The following is a 14,989-nucleotide window of genomic DNA, read 5'->3' on the forward strand; positions in this document are numbered from 1 at the left end:
GCAGAGCCGGTAAAAATCATCAGCACTGTACGAGCGACACTGTTGAGTGATTGTTCACTCGTAGAGTGGCTAACGAGCTCTTAAAATAGATCCATGTAATAAATGACAGTTGATAATATAACATGTATTTATTACTTATCATAAGTGACATGTCATATTACGACCTGTCATTTATGACTGGATCAGGGGGACCCATCACCTATACCAAGTCATAAATGACAGGTCATAACACGACTTGTCACTTATGACTGGTGCAGGAAGACATGTCACTTATGATCATATTATAAATGACGGGTGTAGTCATTAACTGTTATTCATATCATAAATGACGGGTAATATTATGATCCGTCACCTTTTATCTAATATCTGTGACGGATCTATACCTTATCATGACCCGAGACGACATAAGTGACGAGTCATATAATGATCTGTCACTAAATTGTGTCTCATTTGTCTATTTTTTACGTAGTGAATGAGCTTGTTTCTTATGAAAAAAACTAGTTCTTTGAGCCATCTTAGACGATTGTAAGATAATAAATTATTTTAAAAAATCTTAAAAAACCAGCAAGGCACGTACGTCCATAGTAAATTTGTTTCTAAACATTAATTTTTTACTCTCTCTTCTCTTAGACATCATCTAAGAGACAAAACATGGGAAGTAGCCTTATGACGTGAGATGGCGGACTGATTCTGCCATTACGCTCATATGGTCATTATGGCTAATTATGGCAGTTAAATTATGCCATTACGGCATATTGATTCTTGCTCCTTATGAGCAGATTGTGCATATCAATGCTAACAGGTAGCTGCCTTATAATGGGGGCTGCTAGATTAGCTTTAGTCAATCACTGTGTACCTTAATAGTAATTGGGGTGTCTAAGATTCTGTTTATTTTTGTTGTTGATTGTCACCATCTAGATTTTATAGAAAAATTCATTCTTATCAGATTATGTATGGTGGGTTTTTGTAATACAATATATGATTTATGTATTATGGGAATCAATTTTTAGATTAAGACTGTTTCTTTTTGCTTTTAAGACTAGAATACGTAATCAAAATAAAAAATAACCATAGGCTATCTAGCAACAAGTAAAGCGACAAGTTGAGACGCGCTTGGTTAGGGCGTGTTATTGATAGTTCTCACGTAATCACGGTGGACACCTCTTGTAGGTTGGCGACAAGTATGTAGATCTCTTCGTCAGGGTGATCTCTGTATACTCTTGTCAACAAAGTTCAGCACGGCTCTTGATGCAACCAAGAACAACTTAGGCGCTGGAGGTGCTCAGCTCGTGGAGTTCTTCTCCGATGAAACCAAAAGAAGCTCAAAGAAGTCAACGTCCTTCTTGTGTAATCGTTATTTTATGTTTTTGCAATGTTGTGAATGTAATAACTTATTTAATAACTTTTGTACCAATCATGGTTTAATGGAGCGCTAGACCCTTCAATTCGTTTCCTAAAAAAAAAAAGCTGCTTCTCCTTCGATGGCTATGTCGTGAGAAGAAGTCTCCACACGAACCATTGATTTGCTCGGGCAATGTCTGTAGGTGTGAGTTGTTTGTTGTCGATACGCTCGTCTGGGTTATGGGGCCGGCCTCAACTAACTTCTGTTCCGACTGCAAGCTTGACGTACAGTGATTCCCCAAAGTTCCTAGTACTAGAAACTGTTACATTTCTCTAAAAGAAAAAGGACTTGCGTAGCAATCTGTTGCCTGATTTAGTGGCCTCAAATCAGTCATTTCTTGGGCCATTGGATCAAAATCCAGCTGTGCAGATTCACCCATCTCCTTCCTTACACAAATGTCGCCATCCACAACCTCCCAACCACTCCAAGATCGCATCTATCCCCGATCCCTCACCCAGCGTCGTCGTCCGCTGCCCATCCGACGCCAGAAAGGCCCATTGGCCTTCCCCATCCGTGGCCACCCGCTTCCATACACATTCTTTTTCAGCTTCAGCGAGACGCTCTCACGCTGCCCTCCTTCTTCGCCTCTGACGGCTCCTGCCACCCACTTCTTCGCTAACCACTTCAACGGACAACATCCCTACCACTAGCCTAGCCAACCCGTGTTCCTCCATCACCACGATTCCACCACCCATCACCATCGCAGGGCCATCGAACTCCCCAATCATCCCTCTATAGCTCAAAAACCATCGAATCCCTCAAAAATTCGAACCCTAACACTAAACCTCACCAAAGTTTATGGAGTTCGTCAGAGATGGAGCAGGAAGGGTCTAACAAGAATCCCATCATCGATCATAAGTTTAGTAATCCGACATATTCCCTCAAAGAAATATGTCGTCATCTGGCAGCCTTCAAAGAAAAATGCTTAACATCTACGAGGCTCGTCTCGCTATGAAACCATGCCACGGTGCTACAAACGCACATTGAGCCCCCTCCCCCTTAATGGCTGCCGCACCCTTTAGCCCTCCAAGCCTCCTTCCATTTTTTACAAGAGAAAAAAGAAAAAAAAAGGAAGATAAGGTGAAAGCAGAGGAGAAAGAAGAAGAAAATCCTCTACAAGCCTATGCTGGGTCCACCACCAGTGAAAACCTTCGTAAACCATGTGTGACAAGTGACATCCACGTGCAAATTCTTCCCGTGGTTTGTGGTGCAAGGCCACATGTGCACTTCAGATCGTCTCTTGCTCAAAGGTTGGCCAAACCATTACTTGTGCCCCTTGTGCAGAACCTTGAGACGCATCGATGCAGCTTCTCTCGGGCATGTGTGGAGCATAATCAATTCTTAGATGGGCGTCCAATCCTCCGATTTGGTGTAGTAAAAATTTCTTTACGTGTTGGGTTGATGACATTCTTGTGTCCCACAAGGGCCAGGGGCGGAGCTCTTTGGTGATGAAGGTGAGTTGTGACTCCTCGTTTCAGCATCTTTTTTATTTTGTAGCTTATTTTAAATCTAATCTATCAATTTTCTTGAATTCACCCCCTACAGTCTAGTTAACTTCACTGGCCCTTGCTGACATTCAGCGAATGAAACTGAAAGCGACTAGCTCGATGGTCATGGTGGTCCATTGAGAGGTACTTTGATGGGAGATGAACACACATATGTTCTAGTAAAAAGAAAAACTTGTGATGGTTATAGTAATACAAATTCAAGACTCATTCAGGCTATGATCTAAGATGATATTTGGTGGGCTTCAACTCCCAACTTCATCTTAGATTTGATGTTTATAAGTTAATATAAAGTAGTTTAAATATCTAGTTTTAGTTTAGAATGTAAACAAAATGATTCGTTTAAACATTTTTAGTGTACTCTCTAAAAATTCTAAAAATACTTGTTCTAAAAATTTTTAGAGCTAAAGCTTCACCAAATAAGTACTAAGTCATGGCAAAGAGCTGTTCTAGCCTAAAAGTATGTACAACGGTTGAGATAATTGTTATCTATAACACAATTCACATAGGAGACACTAAAAAACAACTTATATAACCCACAGTCTATTAGTTCATGCCCATTATAAATCCAGTACAAGAGCCATTTGTTTCTTTTAATATGAGATGACATTGTTCTCTATCTTCACCAACCACCCTCACATTATTAAAAACCTAATGACAACCCTTAAGGCCTTGTTTGGATCAAGGATTTCCAAGGGAAAATCGCAGGAATCAAGAAACGAAGGAAAGGAAGTTAACCGAGCATTTAGAACGCAGGAAGTGTTGATTATTTTCCTCTGTTTTACTGTAGCTGGATGCTCATTTCACGGAAAACCAAAAATCCACTCTGATCTCCTGGTTTTCTTTTCTTCGTGTATGCACGAGGCAGCGTGTGTAAAAAAAAGAGAGGAAAGAAAGTAGCACGTCACTTGCGAAAAAAAAATCACACAATCTAAACTTTCTATTCCCGTGTTTTGGATTCTGATAGTTTTTTACTTTTCACTTTATCTTATTTTTGCGTTTCTCACTCTTTCTCTGTTTTGCATTTCTTCATTCCAAAGAGATTCTAAAGACAACTGACATCATACCTTGCACTACAATAAGATCATCTTCAAATTATATTTCCTTCATTTCATTCTCTTCTCAATTCCCCTCTCTATTTCTATTCACTTTATTTTCTCTCATCTCCAACAATTTTTCATTCGAAATGATTCGTGGAGGGAAATAAGAGGAAATCCTGTTCTGAAGGGAATGACCTTGAGAATTCTATCGTGACAAAAAATCGTGAATAAAAACCATTTGAGCGTTAAAAAAACGAAAATCCTTTTGTGAAAAGATTTTGATCACCGACAGAAATTACTTGGAGATGATCTAACATGTCCACGTAGCCTCTTTTACCTTGTTTTACTTTTGCTTTTGTTCTTTTATTATCTCTCCAGAACTTCACTATTTGAATTAAACGTAGCTCAAACTTTTCGTTCGAAAAACTCGTATTCGATCTTTTTTTTTTAAAAAAAAGAACTCAAACTAAACTCGGAATCAATCCGTTTTCACCTTCTTGCCACCGAGGGTCGCCACCACGAATTACCAAGTTTGAACAGGGGACAGGTGTCGCCCACCTGTCGAACGTTCTCGACTCCAGTACGGCCGTACTCAAAAGATGCGGGCCCACGTCCACACGGACGCGTGACGAATATACCTCCCTTGGGCAGGATCCGCTCCCCAACTTGGCCTCCTCGCCGAACCGTCGCCGCCGCCACCCCACCACTGTCCATCCCCGCCGCGATCGCACTCCCTTCTCGGCCCTTCCAGAAGCTTCTCGGCCCCCCGTCCCTCTCCACCTCCGAGCGCCCCCGATCCGCCAGCGGCCGGCCGGGAACCCGACCGGGCAGGGATGGGGTTCATCGGCGCGCACGGCGTGGAGACGCTGAAGCGGTACAAGTACAGCGGAGAGGACCGCTCGGTGGTAGCGAAGTACGTGCTGCAGCCCTTCTGGCGCCGATGCGTCGCCTTCTTCCCGCTTTGGATGCCGTGAGTCCCTCCCTCTCCTCCACCCCTGTGCGCGATCGATCGGACGAGTTGTCACCCGCGTCCGTGCGGTCCGCGGTGATGTGTTGTTTGTCCGGTTCCTAGTTCCGATTCCTGTGTGGGTTTTCGATAGGTGTTCCCTGCTGCGTGGCTTGACACTGGTTGAGTAGTTGCCGCGATTCCCCATTTTGTGAGTGTAGTAATTAGTACTAGTGTTGTTTAGAATGGTGTGCCGAGTAGGAGTAGATGTTTGTGTTTAGTCTTGGTATGGGACTTGTGAATTTGGGAATACACGGTACGCTGCTTATGTTGTTTCGAACAAAATCACGTTTGGGAGGAACATTTCCGAGGCTAAGTTGTCACTTGGTCAGTAAGGGATTAATAGGATTAGCATCTGGTTGTTATTGTAAACTGTATGAATTAGACAAGTGATTTTCTGTATACGTTCCTTTACTTGTCCAGATGTTATACTGCTGTCGGTAGTCGAGGATGCCATGCCGATTGCTTTAAACAAAGCAAGAATAGCAAGTGCTCATTTACCCGTGTAGTGTAGACATATAATTACTTGTTAATTATATTTAATTTGATGACTCCCTTCATCCCTTGTATGACCAATGGTCAGGTGGTTGGGTTTGAGAAATATGTAAAAAAGAAAAAAAAAACTCGCAAACTTTAGGTTTCTCTTTTCATGTTGTGGGAGTAATAGCTTTCCAGACTGCTCATGCACCTTCATAGTGTAAACATACTTCTATATGTGAGCAATGTTGACTGTATGACTCACTTGTACAACCTGGCAGTTGGGGCCTGGACAGCAAAGTGCTCGTAGACCCCATATTGAAGATATATGATCATTAGGAAATTAATCTTTAGCCCTATGCAAACAGAAAGTTCCAAATTGCACTTTAGTTCTTTTCTTTCCAAAACTTATGTACTAACTTATAATTTTCTGCATTTGCATGTATGGATCCACAAATAGACCAAATATGGTAAGAGATTGATGAAGAAAATTGTCAATTCTTGGATTTATCTCATCTGGTGCAGTAAATGGTTATGCTTTCCAACATTTCAGATCACACTCACAGGATTTACATTTCTAGTTGTGTCAGCGTTGCTTGGCTATGTGAGTGCCTTTCTTGCTTAAATTAGTCCATTAGTTGCTATTTTGTGGAACTGTTAATACACGACCTGCTAACATCCCAACCTGCGCTTCGTTTGATACATTCCATGCTTCATGTTATGTAGAACCCATTCATTTTCTTACTTATAGTTGTTGCAATCAATTCTGCAGATATATTCGCCCCGCCTCGATACAGCTCCCCCTAGGTGGGTCCATCTTGCCCATGGATTACTTCTCTTCTTATACCAGGTTTGTGAAACCAATCATGAGATTCTGAATGCACACTTCAGTCTTTCTCCCGATTCTTTTATTTTCCCCTCATTTGATTACCAAACAGTAATATATTGCTTAAGCAAGAGTGTTCAATTTGATTGTTTTGCAATGCTTGCCTGCTTTTCCTATCTTAGGCTTTAGTTTCGTACTGAAACAGATAAAAGTTAAGGCAAACAAGGGGATTGCTTTGTTGTTAATGTTATAATTCACTCTCTGGATGACTTCTGAGGAAATGGTATAGCTGCCTACTGATATAGGGGTGGATTCCCCAAATGGTTGAGATTTTAGTTTCCAGGTCAGGATTTGTGAAACAGTTTATATAGTTTAGTTGCAGATCCAGAAATTTAAACTCTATAAGGGGTCAGTTGCAATTTAAACATGCTTTAGTGTGGTCAGAATTGTTTCATTGTACTTGTTTATGTCTCTATGTAGATATCAATGGTTACAGGCTTATCTTCTTGTTCTAGTCTATAACATACTATAAGTTGCTTTAACAGTCTCTGTTAGAAAAGAAAACCCCTTGTTTAATGTAGTTGAATGAACTACGACCAACCTAGGAGGAACTATTTGGGGAATCCACCCCTATATCAGTCAAATAAAGAAGAAATAGGCACCCCTATATTTGTGGCATTGCATAAAGAAGAAATAGGCACCCAAATTCAAGTCAAATAGGACTCGAATATGGGTGCTGGGAGGTGTATCCAACACCTACCACCAAATGAGCTAGGCTCAGTTCCTAATGGTAGAAAACCATTCTTTGAGCTGTATACTGATTGGCATTAACCATGTGCCCTTTGTGGAAATTTTGTTTTGCTACAACGTTGTCTGATATGAATCATAGGACTTAGTGATCCTTGAAGTACATGATTTCTGAATTGGTTAAATAGACATAGAATTATTTACGATACATCAGCAGTTGCAATATCCATACCTATAGTTAATAACTATGGCGTTGTTTATTGTAACTGACATAGTTTTGAATTGTACTTGGCAAACTGTAGCACATTCATATTACCTGTTGAATGTATTTTACATCGTATCTCCTTATGGACATTAAAAAGAGACCTCTGTTTTTTTTTTCTGTTTTGTTATCCCTTGGTATGCATTATGTTTCGCGAGATGTCTAAGTAATCTGGAGATTGTGATATCAGCTTCCTCATCAGTTTGACAGAGTTATCAACTACATTGCATTATGGCATCTGCTTTTAACGATAGAATGTTGTTTCCTGCTAGACTTTTGATGCTGTTGATGGTAAACAAGCGAGGCGCACTAGCTCATCAAGTCCTCTAGGAGAACTTTTTGATCATGGTATTTATTTAGCCAGTCCTCCACACCCCTCTTTTTTTGTCTCTATCTACATGGCACATTACGATTTCCAAATTTCCTATTTGACAGGATGTGATGCTCTTGCCTGTGCTGTAAGGATTTTCTAAGCCCTTTCACCTTGTCCTCCTCCTTTAAGGCTTTGAACTCTGATATGTTTCGCTGATTTGTGGTTAGTTTGAAGCCTTGGCCCTTGGAAGCACCTTGATGTGTGGAGGATTGACATTCTATTTCTGGGTGGTTGCTGCTGCCCCATTCTATCTTGCAACCTGGGAACAGTAAGACCCTTCAAACTCTTTTGGTGTGTGCATACTGATATTTTGCCAAAATTTACTAACCTATTTTGTTCATAATTTTACTATATTTCTGGTTGTTCAATCAAAGGATTAGATTTTACAGTGTTACTTACTACAAAAACCTTTTTAGACTTTGCACCTACTGCAGTCTAGAGCTATGCAACTGAATATCTTTTGCATGTCATTGTATTATGTGCCATGGAATGTAACATGACAAACTGCACTTAAACAGCTCTAATTTGGATTGCCCCCCTCATGGTAACTTCCGTCATAATGGGAGTGTATTGGTGTGTGTGTTAGTTTTCTTATCGCTGCAGACGACAGTGTTTCGGAAAGTGCAGAGTTTCAAAAAGTGCTAGGTGGGAGGTGGGAGTCGCTGATTAGGCGGGCTGGGTGGGAGGATGGCGCCTACCGACTAGGTGCCTCCTAAGAGGGATAGGAGGCCGATGATTATCTTACTTTCTAATGGCTTCATGGTGAAAGGATGTTCATTTTCTGTATATGTGACATGGTCTTGTTGGTCTGATGTTATTAGTTTTTAATTTTTCATCACATTTGCTAAACCATTGACATTACCAATTTCTACATGTTGTTTATTGAAAATTAGACTTTTGTGCCACCAGCTTCTTTACAAATACTCTCATTCTTCCTGAAATAAATGGACCAACGGAGGGCCTGATGCTGATATACGTATCCCACTTTTTTACATTTTTTACTGGTAATTTCTCCCAATAAGCAAGTCTCAATATGTATTTAATTTCTTCTTCAGATTTGTATAACATCTTGATTATTCTGAGATAAGCACTTGCATCACACATTTATGTTTGTTCTCTCGATCTAGGAGCTGAATGGTGGGCACAAGATTTTCGGAAATCACTACCCTTTTTTAGTTGGATTCCATTTCCATTTTCTGGTATGTACTGTAGCAACTATCAGATGTCTTCACCTTTTTCTGGGAACACAGTTGCAGAGTTAGTTCTTTTCTTTTCTTTTTGCCATGTTTCCCCTAATGTTTAACTGCAAGCACGTAGGTATAAATTGCTGTGCTCTTTGCTGCAACATGATGGCTGTTTATTTAGTCCACTGCATCTGTTTGCCAGCATAGTGCAAACACTTGTGTAACAATTACTGGAATTATTTATGAAGTTCTTTCGTTCACTTTGTTTCAGAAACCCCCTTGTACGTTATTGTGCTGATTATTATGCTCGTGTTTGCTGTGTTCCCTACCGTTAGATCCAAGTAAGTATGTGGTCCCCTTTCTCCTTTTCTTCCCAGGTGACTTTTGTGGTGATTCCATAACATGAAGCAAGATAGGCGGATAATACTCAGCTACCATATATAATTTTTGTCATATTTGCTACAAATGATTGGTTTTCCTAATATGTTATGGTCCATTGTATTCAGTAGCAATACTGTTGTAGAACTGCTTGCAAATATTGTGTTAGGTGCGGGAAATACTGTTCACACGCGGTACTGTACCACGAAATTGGTTAGAGATACGATTAGTTAGATTGGTTTGTTACTTTGAATCAGATTCAGTTAGAGATAAGATTAGAGATCTGTTAGTTTAAATCACATAAGATTAGAGATAAGTTAGAGTTGGATTTGAGTTAGGACTTTGTAGGCTGGCTATATATACACAGCGCCAGCCGTTATTAAGGAATTAATCAAGCAAGAGAAATCAATCTAGTTTCTAGTCCCCTTCTCCTATGTATCCCCCAATATTCTAAGTCTCCCCAATCTATAGTCTAATCCCTCCCCTAACGGCCGACGCCACCCGGCTATCCTCCCGGCGGTGTTTATCCTAACATATTGATTCTTCTAGTTTCATGAATCACTACTTTGCATGTGACATTTACCACAAGATGGAGCAATAAAAATAACTTTTTTGAGACCAGCAATAAACATACCTGTGCTACATATAACTCAGATTTTCTGCAAATGATTGATTCTCCTGATATGTAATTGTCTTTTATATTCAGTATCCAAAACTGTTGTGGAACTGCTTGCAGATATTGATTCTTCCAGTTTCACGAATCACCACCTTTGCAAGTGATTCTAGTGACATTTAACATACACGAAGCAAGAATAATGATTAAAATAAACGTAGCTGTGCTACATATACCTTAATTATCTTTGCTTACAAATGGTTCTCCTGTTTGTCCAGTGTCAGAAATGTCCGAGATGTAGTTGAGGCGCGAAAAGGAAGCATGGAACTGGCGCTAGCGATGGTAAGCTTTTGGCAATTCTCATACGTGTTGTTAAGATTTGAAGTTTCAGAAGCAGTATTGGGCTTGCTAGAGTGCTTTTGGAAATGGTTGGAATCTTTATATTCTTTAGTATGTGTTTATGTCCATCAATAGAACTTTTTCTTCCATTACATTTGTATATGTTTGCCACACATGCTGGATAAGTAATAGACAACTAGTTCCTTCCAAAGCATTGAGCATCTAAATTGTCAATGTGATGGCTTAGCTGTTAGGTTTAATTTGATTGGAAAGATGCCAAAGCTGTCTTAACATTGTGTGTTTGGATACTCTCAGGTTGCATGTGATGCTCTTATATAGTTTATTAAAATCACTATCTAGTAACTAGCAATAAGACTTTTGCTTATCTCAACAGATAACATGTGCGCTTAATGTTTGCTTTTTTATTTTATATTTGGCTTGCAGATCCTTCCTTTTATTGCACTGGTAGCTGGAGTTGCTATCTGGTATGGCTATCAGAAACCTTGCCTACTTTTTATTGTAGAGGATACAGCTTTTGGAATTTGAATGATGCACTTAGGTTCCTCTCATTAATTATGCAGGTGCCATCTTTCTCCTTCAGATATTATGAGGAATCAGCCACATTTGCTTGTGATTGGAACTGGCTTTAATTTTGGATATTTGGTGGTAAGTTCCATCGTTGTTGTTTTTGTTGTTGGGTTCATTAAAACTGACTCGTTCAATAAAACAGAGAATTATATATAATGTTAGATCGCCAGTTTCTTTTTATTCGTAGCTCCGATGTAGCTCAAACTGGCTGAGCACTTAAAACAGCCAAACCAAATTGTTGATTGTCTTATGTATTGGTCTTACTCGTTTCTGGAGTAAATTGATATATAGATCTTCTAGTTTCTACAGGAACGTGACTTAATGAAACTACACGCCTACTGTAAGGCTAGACTAACAGTGCACATCTTAAGCACCCAGTACTATTATGCTCATAATCTCTTAGACTAGGGTTCCCCATGAAGTCCATGATGTGGATTTGGGCAAGAATTTCCATCTTGATATATAATTTTTGTTTTTGAAATCGTCTGAATATGACTGGGGTTTGCAGTGCAATCTAAATCTGACAAAACAATAAACTTCAGGAGCATCTAAATTTGATATGTATATAAATACTTCTACCTAAGGTTGGATTACATCAAGTTTCATCATCTAAGTAAATAAATATTAATAAAAATATCTTCAGTAAAACACCGTTTTGTATGTTTTGTCATATGCTGATTCAAAACCTAAAGGTTTCAAATATTAAGTGAATGAATAGCAAATCTTAGAAAGATAATATTATATTATCAGAGTACCAGATAAATATTCAAATGCAATCCACCATACGCATATAAATATTCAAATGCAATCCACCATACCATATACTGTAACCTCACTATCTCTGTCTAAATTCAGCGCAAAATATGATTTTTAAGAATACAGATTTATATAAATACTATGTGCTACTATTTGATCTGAACCTGATGGCCAGAATTCCCACTTTCCTCTGCTATTTGGGATTTTTTTCCACAATGGGCATCCTGGATTCCGTTACCAAGACTATGGAATTGGAAAACTAGTTCAATTATTCACAAAATTGTCCAAGGTTACACAAGATTCTGCTAATCCAACAAAGAGAAAGAGGGTTACCCCAGGCAGCACGACCTCGCTTACCTCTATTGACAAGCTCAAACTCAAGCGAAGAAGAGGTTGACTAACAAGGTTCAGCAACCATAACAGCCAAGCATACAAGGCTAATACGACCAAACATCAAATGAAATCCCAACCGAGGCAAGGTCACGGACGTCTTTCTAGAGTGACGAGAGTGTGCGATGAATCTACCACGCCATCGGAAACAGGTGTGCCAGGTCGTTGCCTCGTTGGTGATGATGGATAGCTGCCGCCTGAACCACTTCAGCCCCCAATATCAAAGTTTACTTCAGTTTCTCTTTTCTAATCCTGCCCAGAATTTCAAGGAGCAAGCATAACAAATTATCTTAGTTGGAGGTCGAATCACTCAGTGATTGGAGATGGTAAACAGAGTTCACATAAGTGTGAGTTGTGCAAGTTGAGTTTTAGGGTGGAATTGTTGGGCATCATCTGTGACTGGTAGCCTCATAGGATCATGGGATCATCTGGAAATTAAAAATATGGAAATAGAAATATAATGAATAGTGGTAGGCTTTCTACAGTCAAATTATGATTAACCCATCTATACATGCTAAGGAAATAGTAAAACCAGCATAGCTATATGATAGTAGTGTGGCTAAATTGTCTACATAAAAGCACCTGAAACCACTCTGGGGTCCGTACATGGAGCAATCAAGACAATCTCACTTGGTGGTCCCTATGTAGCATTTATGTGCAACTAACTATCACCAACTGGCTGTGATCTTTGCTTATACCTGAAAAGGGAGCTAAATGTTTTTCGGCGTGTTTGTATAAACAGTTCGTAATGTTGACTTTTTCTCCTGTTCATCAAATGTGGGGATGTTAGCAGCATGCAGTTCCTTGATTATTGTCTTGACTCTTTAGTTAGCATAATAATTTATATTCCACCCAAATCATCTTTTTATTGGCAAAACTTCCTTATGATCAACTTTCATATATCTTTGAGAGAGAATGTTCCTTTGAAGACAAGTTTGATTGGGCATTGCAATTTCACAAACCACTAAGGTTACATCGAAGTGATCTCCTTGTGATTAGAACCTAGTCCCATACTACAATTAGACACCTCACCTGGATATGGAATTCATGAGTCAAGCAAAGCACCTTATAATTAACATGAACCACAGATTGTACCAGATGTTATTTCTGCTGTTGCATGATGTTCTTTTGTAATGCAGTGATTTTCTAAAGGGACAAGCTCAGCGCATAATACTAACCTCCTATCACACTTTTTTACTTAGGGGGTCTCTATTGAGTGAATGCTCGCTACTTAAATAAGAAGTGAACAGCCCCTCTACATTTCTGAAAACCTGGCAACAATTTTTGAAAACTAGTTCAGCAATTTTTGAAAACCTGGCAACAATTTTTGAAACTTAGTTCAACAATTCCTGAAACCTGTCAATGACTTCTGCAACCTAGTTCAACAATTTGTGAAAACATTGCAACAATTTTCACTGTTTGGCTTAGTAGTCCTTTACTTATCTCTAGAACTACTGCCCATCTCATAATCTGAACAACCATGCATGGACAGGGAAGAATGATACTTGCTCATTTGTGTGACGAGCCCAAAGGTCTAAAAACTGGGATGTGCATGGTATGACCGTAGTGCCATTTCTTCTCATCTTCACATACCAAGTGCAGGTCACCTTAAGTACTCACTAAATATCTCTTGTTTCAGTCACTGGTGTTTCTTTGTTTTCCACTTGCAAATGCTCTCATTGCAAAGATCAATGATGGGTAAGCTCTTGTGCGCTTGTTCCACCTAATACTGGGAACATCTCAAGTCAACTCCTTTATAGTTACGCTAAAATTGTGCAATCTTCTTATTGGCAGGACTCCTTTAGTTGATGAGCTTGTGCTTCTTCTTCTGTATTGTGCATACACAGGTGAACTATTTTACCCTAGTTGCTTCGTTTGAAGTGTTGAGTGCTGACATAACTTGAGCACTTTCAGTTTCATACTTCCCGTAGGGTCATTTTTATGGGTGGCTAGGCATTAATAGTCTGATTGGCCCATCAATTGGATAGCATCACGTCTTGTGGGCCTAAAGAGCCTGTATATATGTTTTAAGGTGCTGCTTCATTAGTATTATATACAAGGTGTGTGCAGGTTTTATGTTCTGATTGACTTCTACCGAGATACTGGATAATTTTTAGTCTAGTCTTCTATATTTCCTAAAGGTAGCTCTCAAGCACAATAAAAATAAAAATGTTTTTAAGTTTTCCTTAACAGCTGTTGTGCTGGGCATGGTCCAGGACCCACATGTAGGCGTGTGGTTCATTCTCATGTTTTATCATGTAGCGATGCATCTCAAAGTCAGCACACGTGATATCTGACTGATAAAACACCCTCTTCATCTTTGTTCTTTGCTCTACCATTTGCAGTATCCTTGTTAAGTTCTATCTTCTGGGATTAGTGTCACCTTTTATGTTGTATGTTCTGCTTTCGTATCTGATCGCCACCATCTCAGCGTTTCATTTACTTGTGACAGTGGGTCTTTACATGTACCTTGCTGTTTCGGTTGTGCATGAAATCAAGGATGCTCTTGGAATCTATTGCTTCAGGTCTGGAAACCTGTGTTATGTAACTATTCAGGAAACTATCAAGTCTTGACTCTTAACCGCTGTGTTTTTTGCTGTTTGACAGGATAACTAGGAAGGAGGCTTGAATGTGTTGTGAATTCTTGCTAGGGGTTGTAATGCGTATTTATCTGGTCACAAGAGTGTACTGTACACTACCGATTGCTGATGTATAGTAGCAATAGGGTCCTTCGAAGTTAGGATGAATGGATATGGGTAGTGTTGAAAACTTTAAAACCATGCTTGGATATGGTGGTTGTAGCTGGTACATGTAACTTCGGTTTACTCGATTTTTTTGTTTAGCCTGGATGCATTATATTTAGCATTGGTGTGATGGTAGGCTTTACGCTAAGCCTGCTGGCCGGATGCGTTGGGCCTACCAGTCACTTAGTGGGCCTTTTCATCGAGTAAGAAATCACAGGGACGGCGATGCGGCTGTCCTCTTGGGCTCTTACGTTTGGCGACACTCAGGGGTGTCAGCTAGCTGTGCTTTAGTATTTCCCTCAAAAGAAAACTGTGCAAAGTACGGCAGGCCTCTTATCAGCACACTCAGCGCTAGCTCC

General features: G+C 39.7%; 1 protein-coding gene across 2 annotated transcripts; it reads left to right on the forward strand.

The window, feature by feature from the left end:
- Nucleotides 1–4,635: 4,635 nt before the first annotated feature.
- LOC133930674 (choline/ethanolaminephosphotransferase 1-like) lies at nucleotides 4,636–14,748 on the forward strand. Of its 2 annotated transcripts, XM_062377373.1 has the most exons (18): nucleotides 4,636–4,917; nucleotides 5,891–5,900; nucleotides 5,984–6,034; nucleotides 6,203–6,280; nucleotides 7,538–7,613; nucleotides 7,701–7,723; nucleotides 7,806–7,906; nucleotides 8,548–8,642; nucleotides 8,766–8,837; nucleotides 9,094–9,163; nucleotides 10,092–10,155; nucleotides 10,597–10,637; nucleotides 10,734–10,818; nucleotides 13,379–13,441; nucleotides 13,526–13,584; nucleotides 13,681–13,733; nucleotides 14,339–14,411; nucleotides 14,494–14,748. In XM_062377373.1, the coding sequence occupies exons 1-18, from the start codon at nucleotides 4,781–4,783 to the stop codon at nucleotides 14,513–14,515; spliced, it is 1,173 nt and encodes a 390-aa protein (XP_062233357.1). In that variant the 5' UTR covers nucleotides 4,636–4,780; the 3' UTR covers nucleotides 14,516–14,748. The 2 variants fall into 2 exon arrangements, with proteins under 2 accessions (XP_062233357.1, XP_062233359.1); XM_062377375.1 differs by lacking the exons at nucleotides 5,891–5,900; nucleotides 5,984–6,034 and having other exon boundaries at nucleotides 4,741–4,917.
- The last annotated feature ends 241 nt before the right edge of the window (nucleotides 14,749–14,989 follow it).

This window comes from Phragmites australis, chromosome 10, assembly GCF_958298935.1.
Source record: "Phragmites australis chromosome 10, lpPhrAust1.1, whole genome shotgun sequence".
NCBI lineage: Eukaryota > Viridiplantae > Streptophyta > Magnoliopsida > Poales > Poaceae > Phragmites > Phragmites australis.

Coding starts and splice junctions, on each gene's coding strand:
- LOC133930674 (XM_062377373.1), top strand. CDS start 4,781: ATGGGGTTCATCGGCGCGCACGGCGTGGAGACGCTGAAGCGGTACAAG. Junction 8,643..8,765: donor CTTTTTTACATTTTTTACTG/GTAATTTCTCCC, acceptor CTCTCGATCTAG/GAGCTGAATGGTGGGCACAA. Junction 13,442..13,525: donor TAAAAACTGGGATGTGCATG/GTATGACCGTAG, acceptor CTCTTGTTTCAG/TCACTGGTGTTTCTTTGTTT.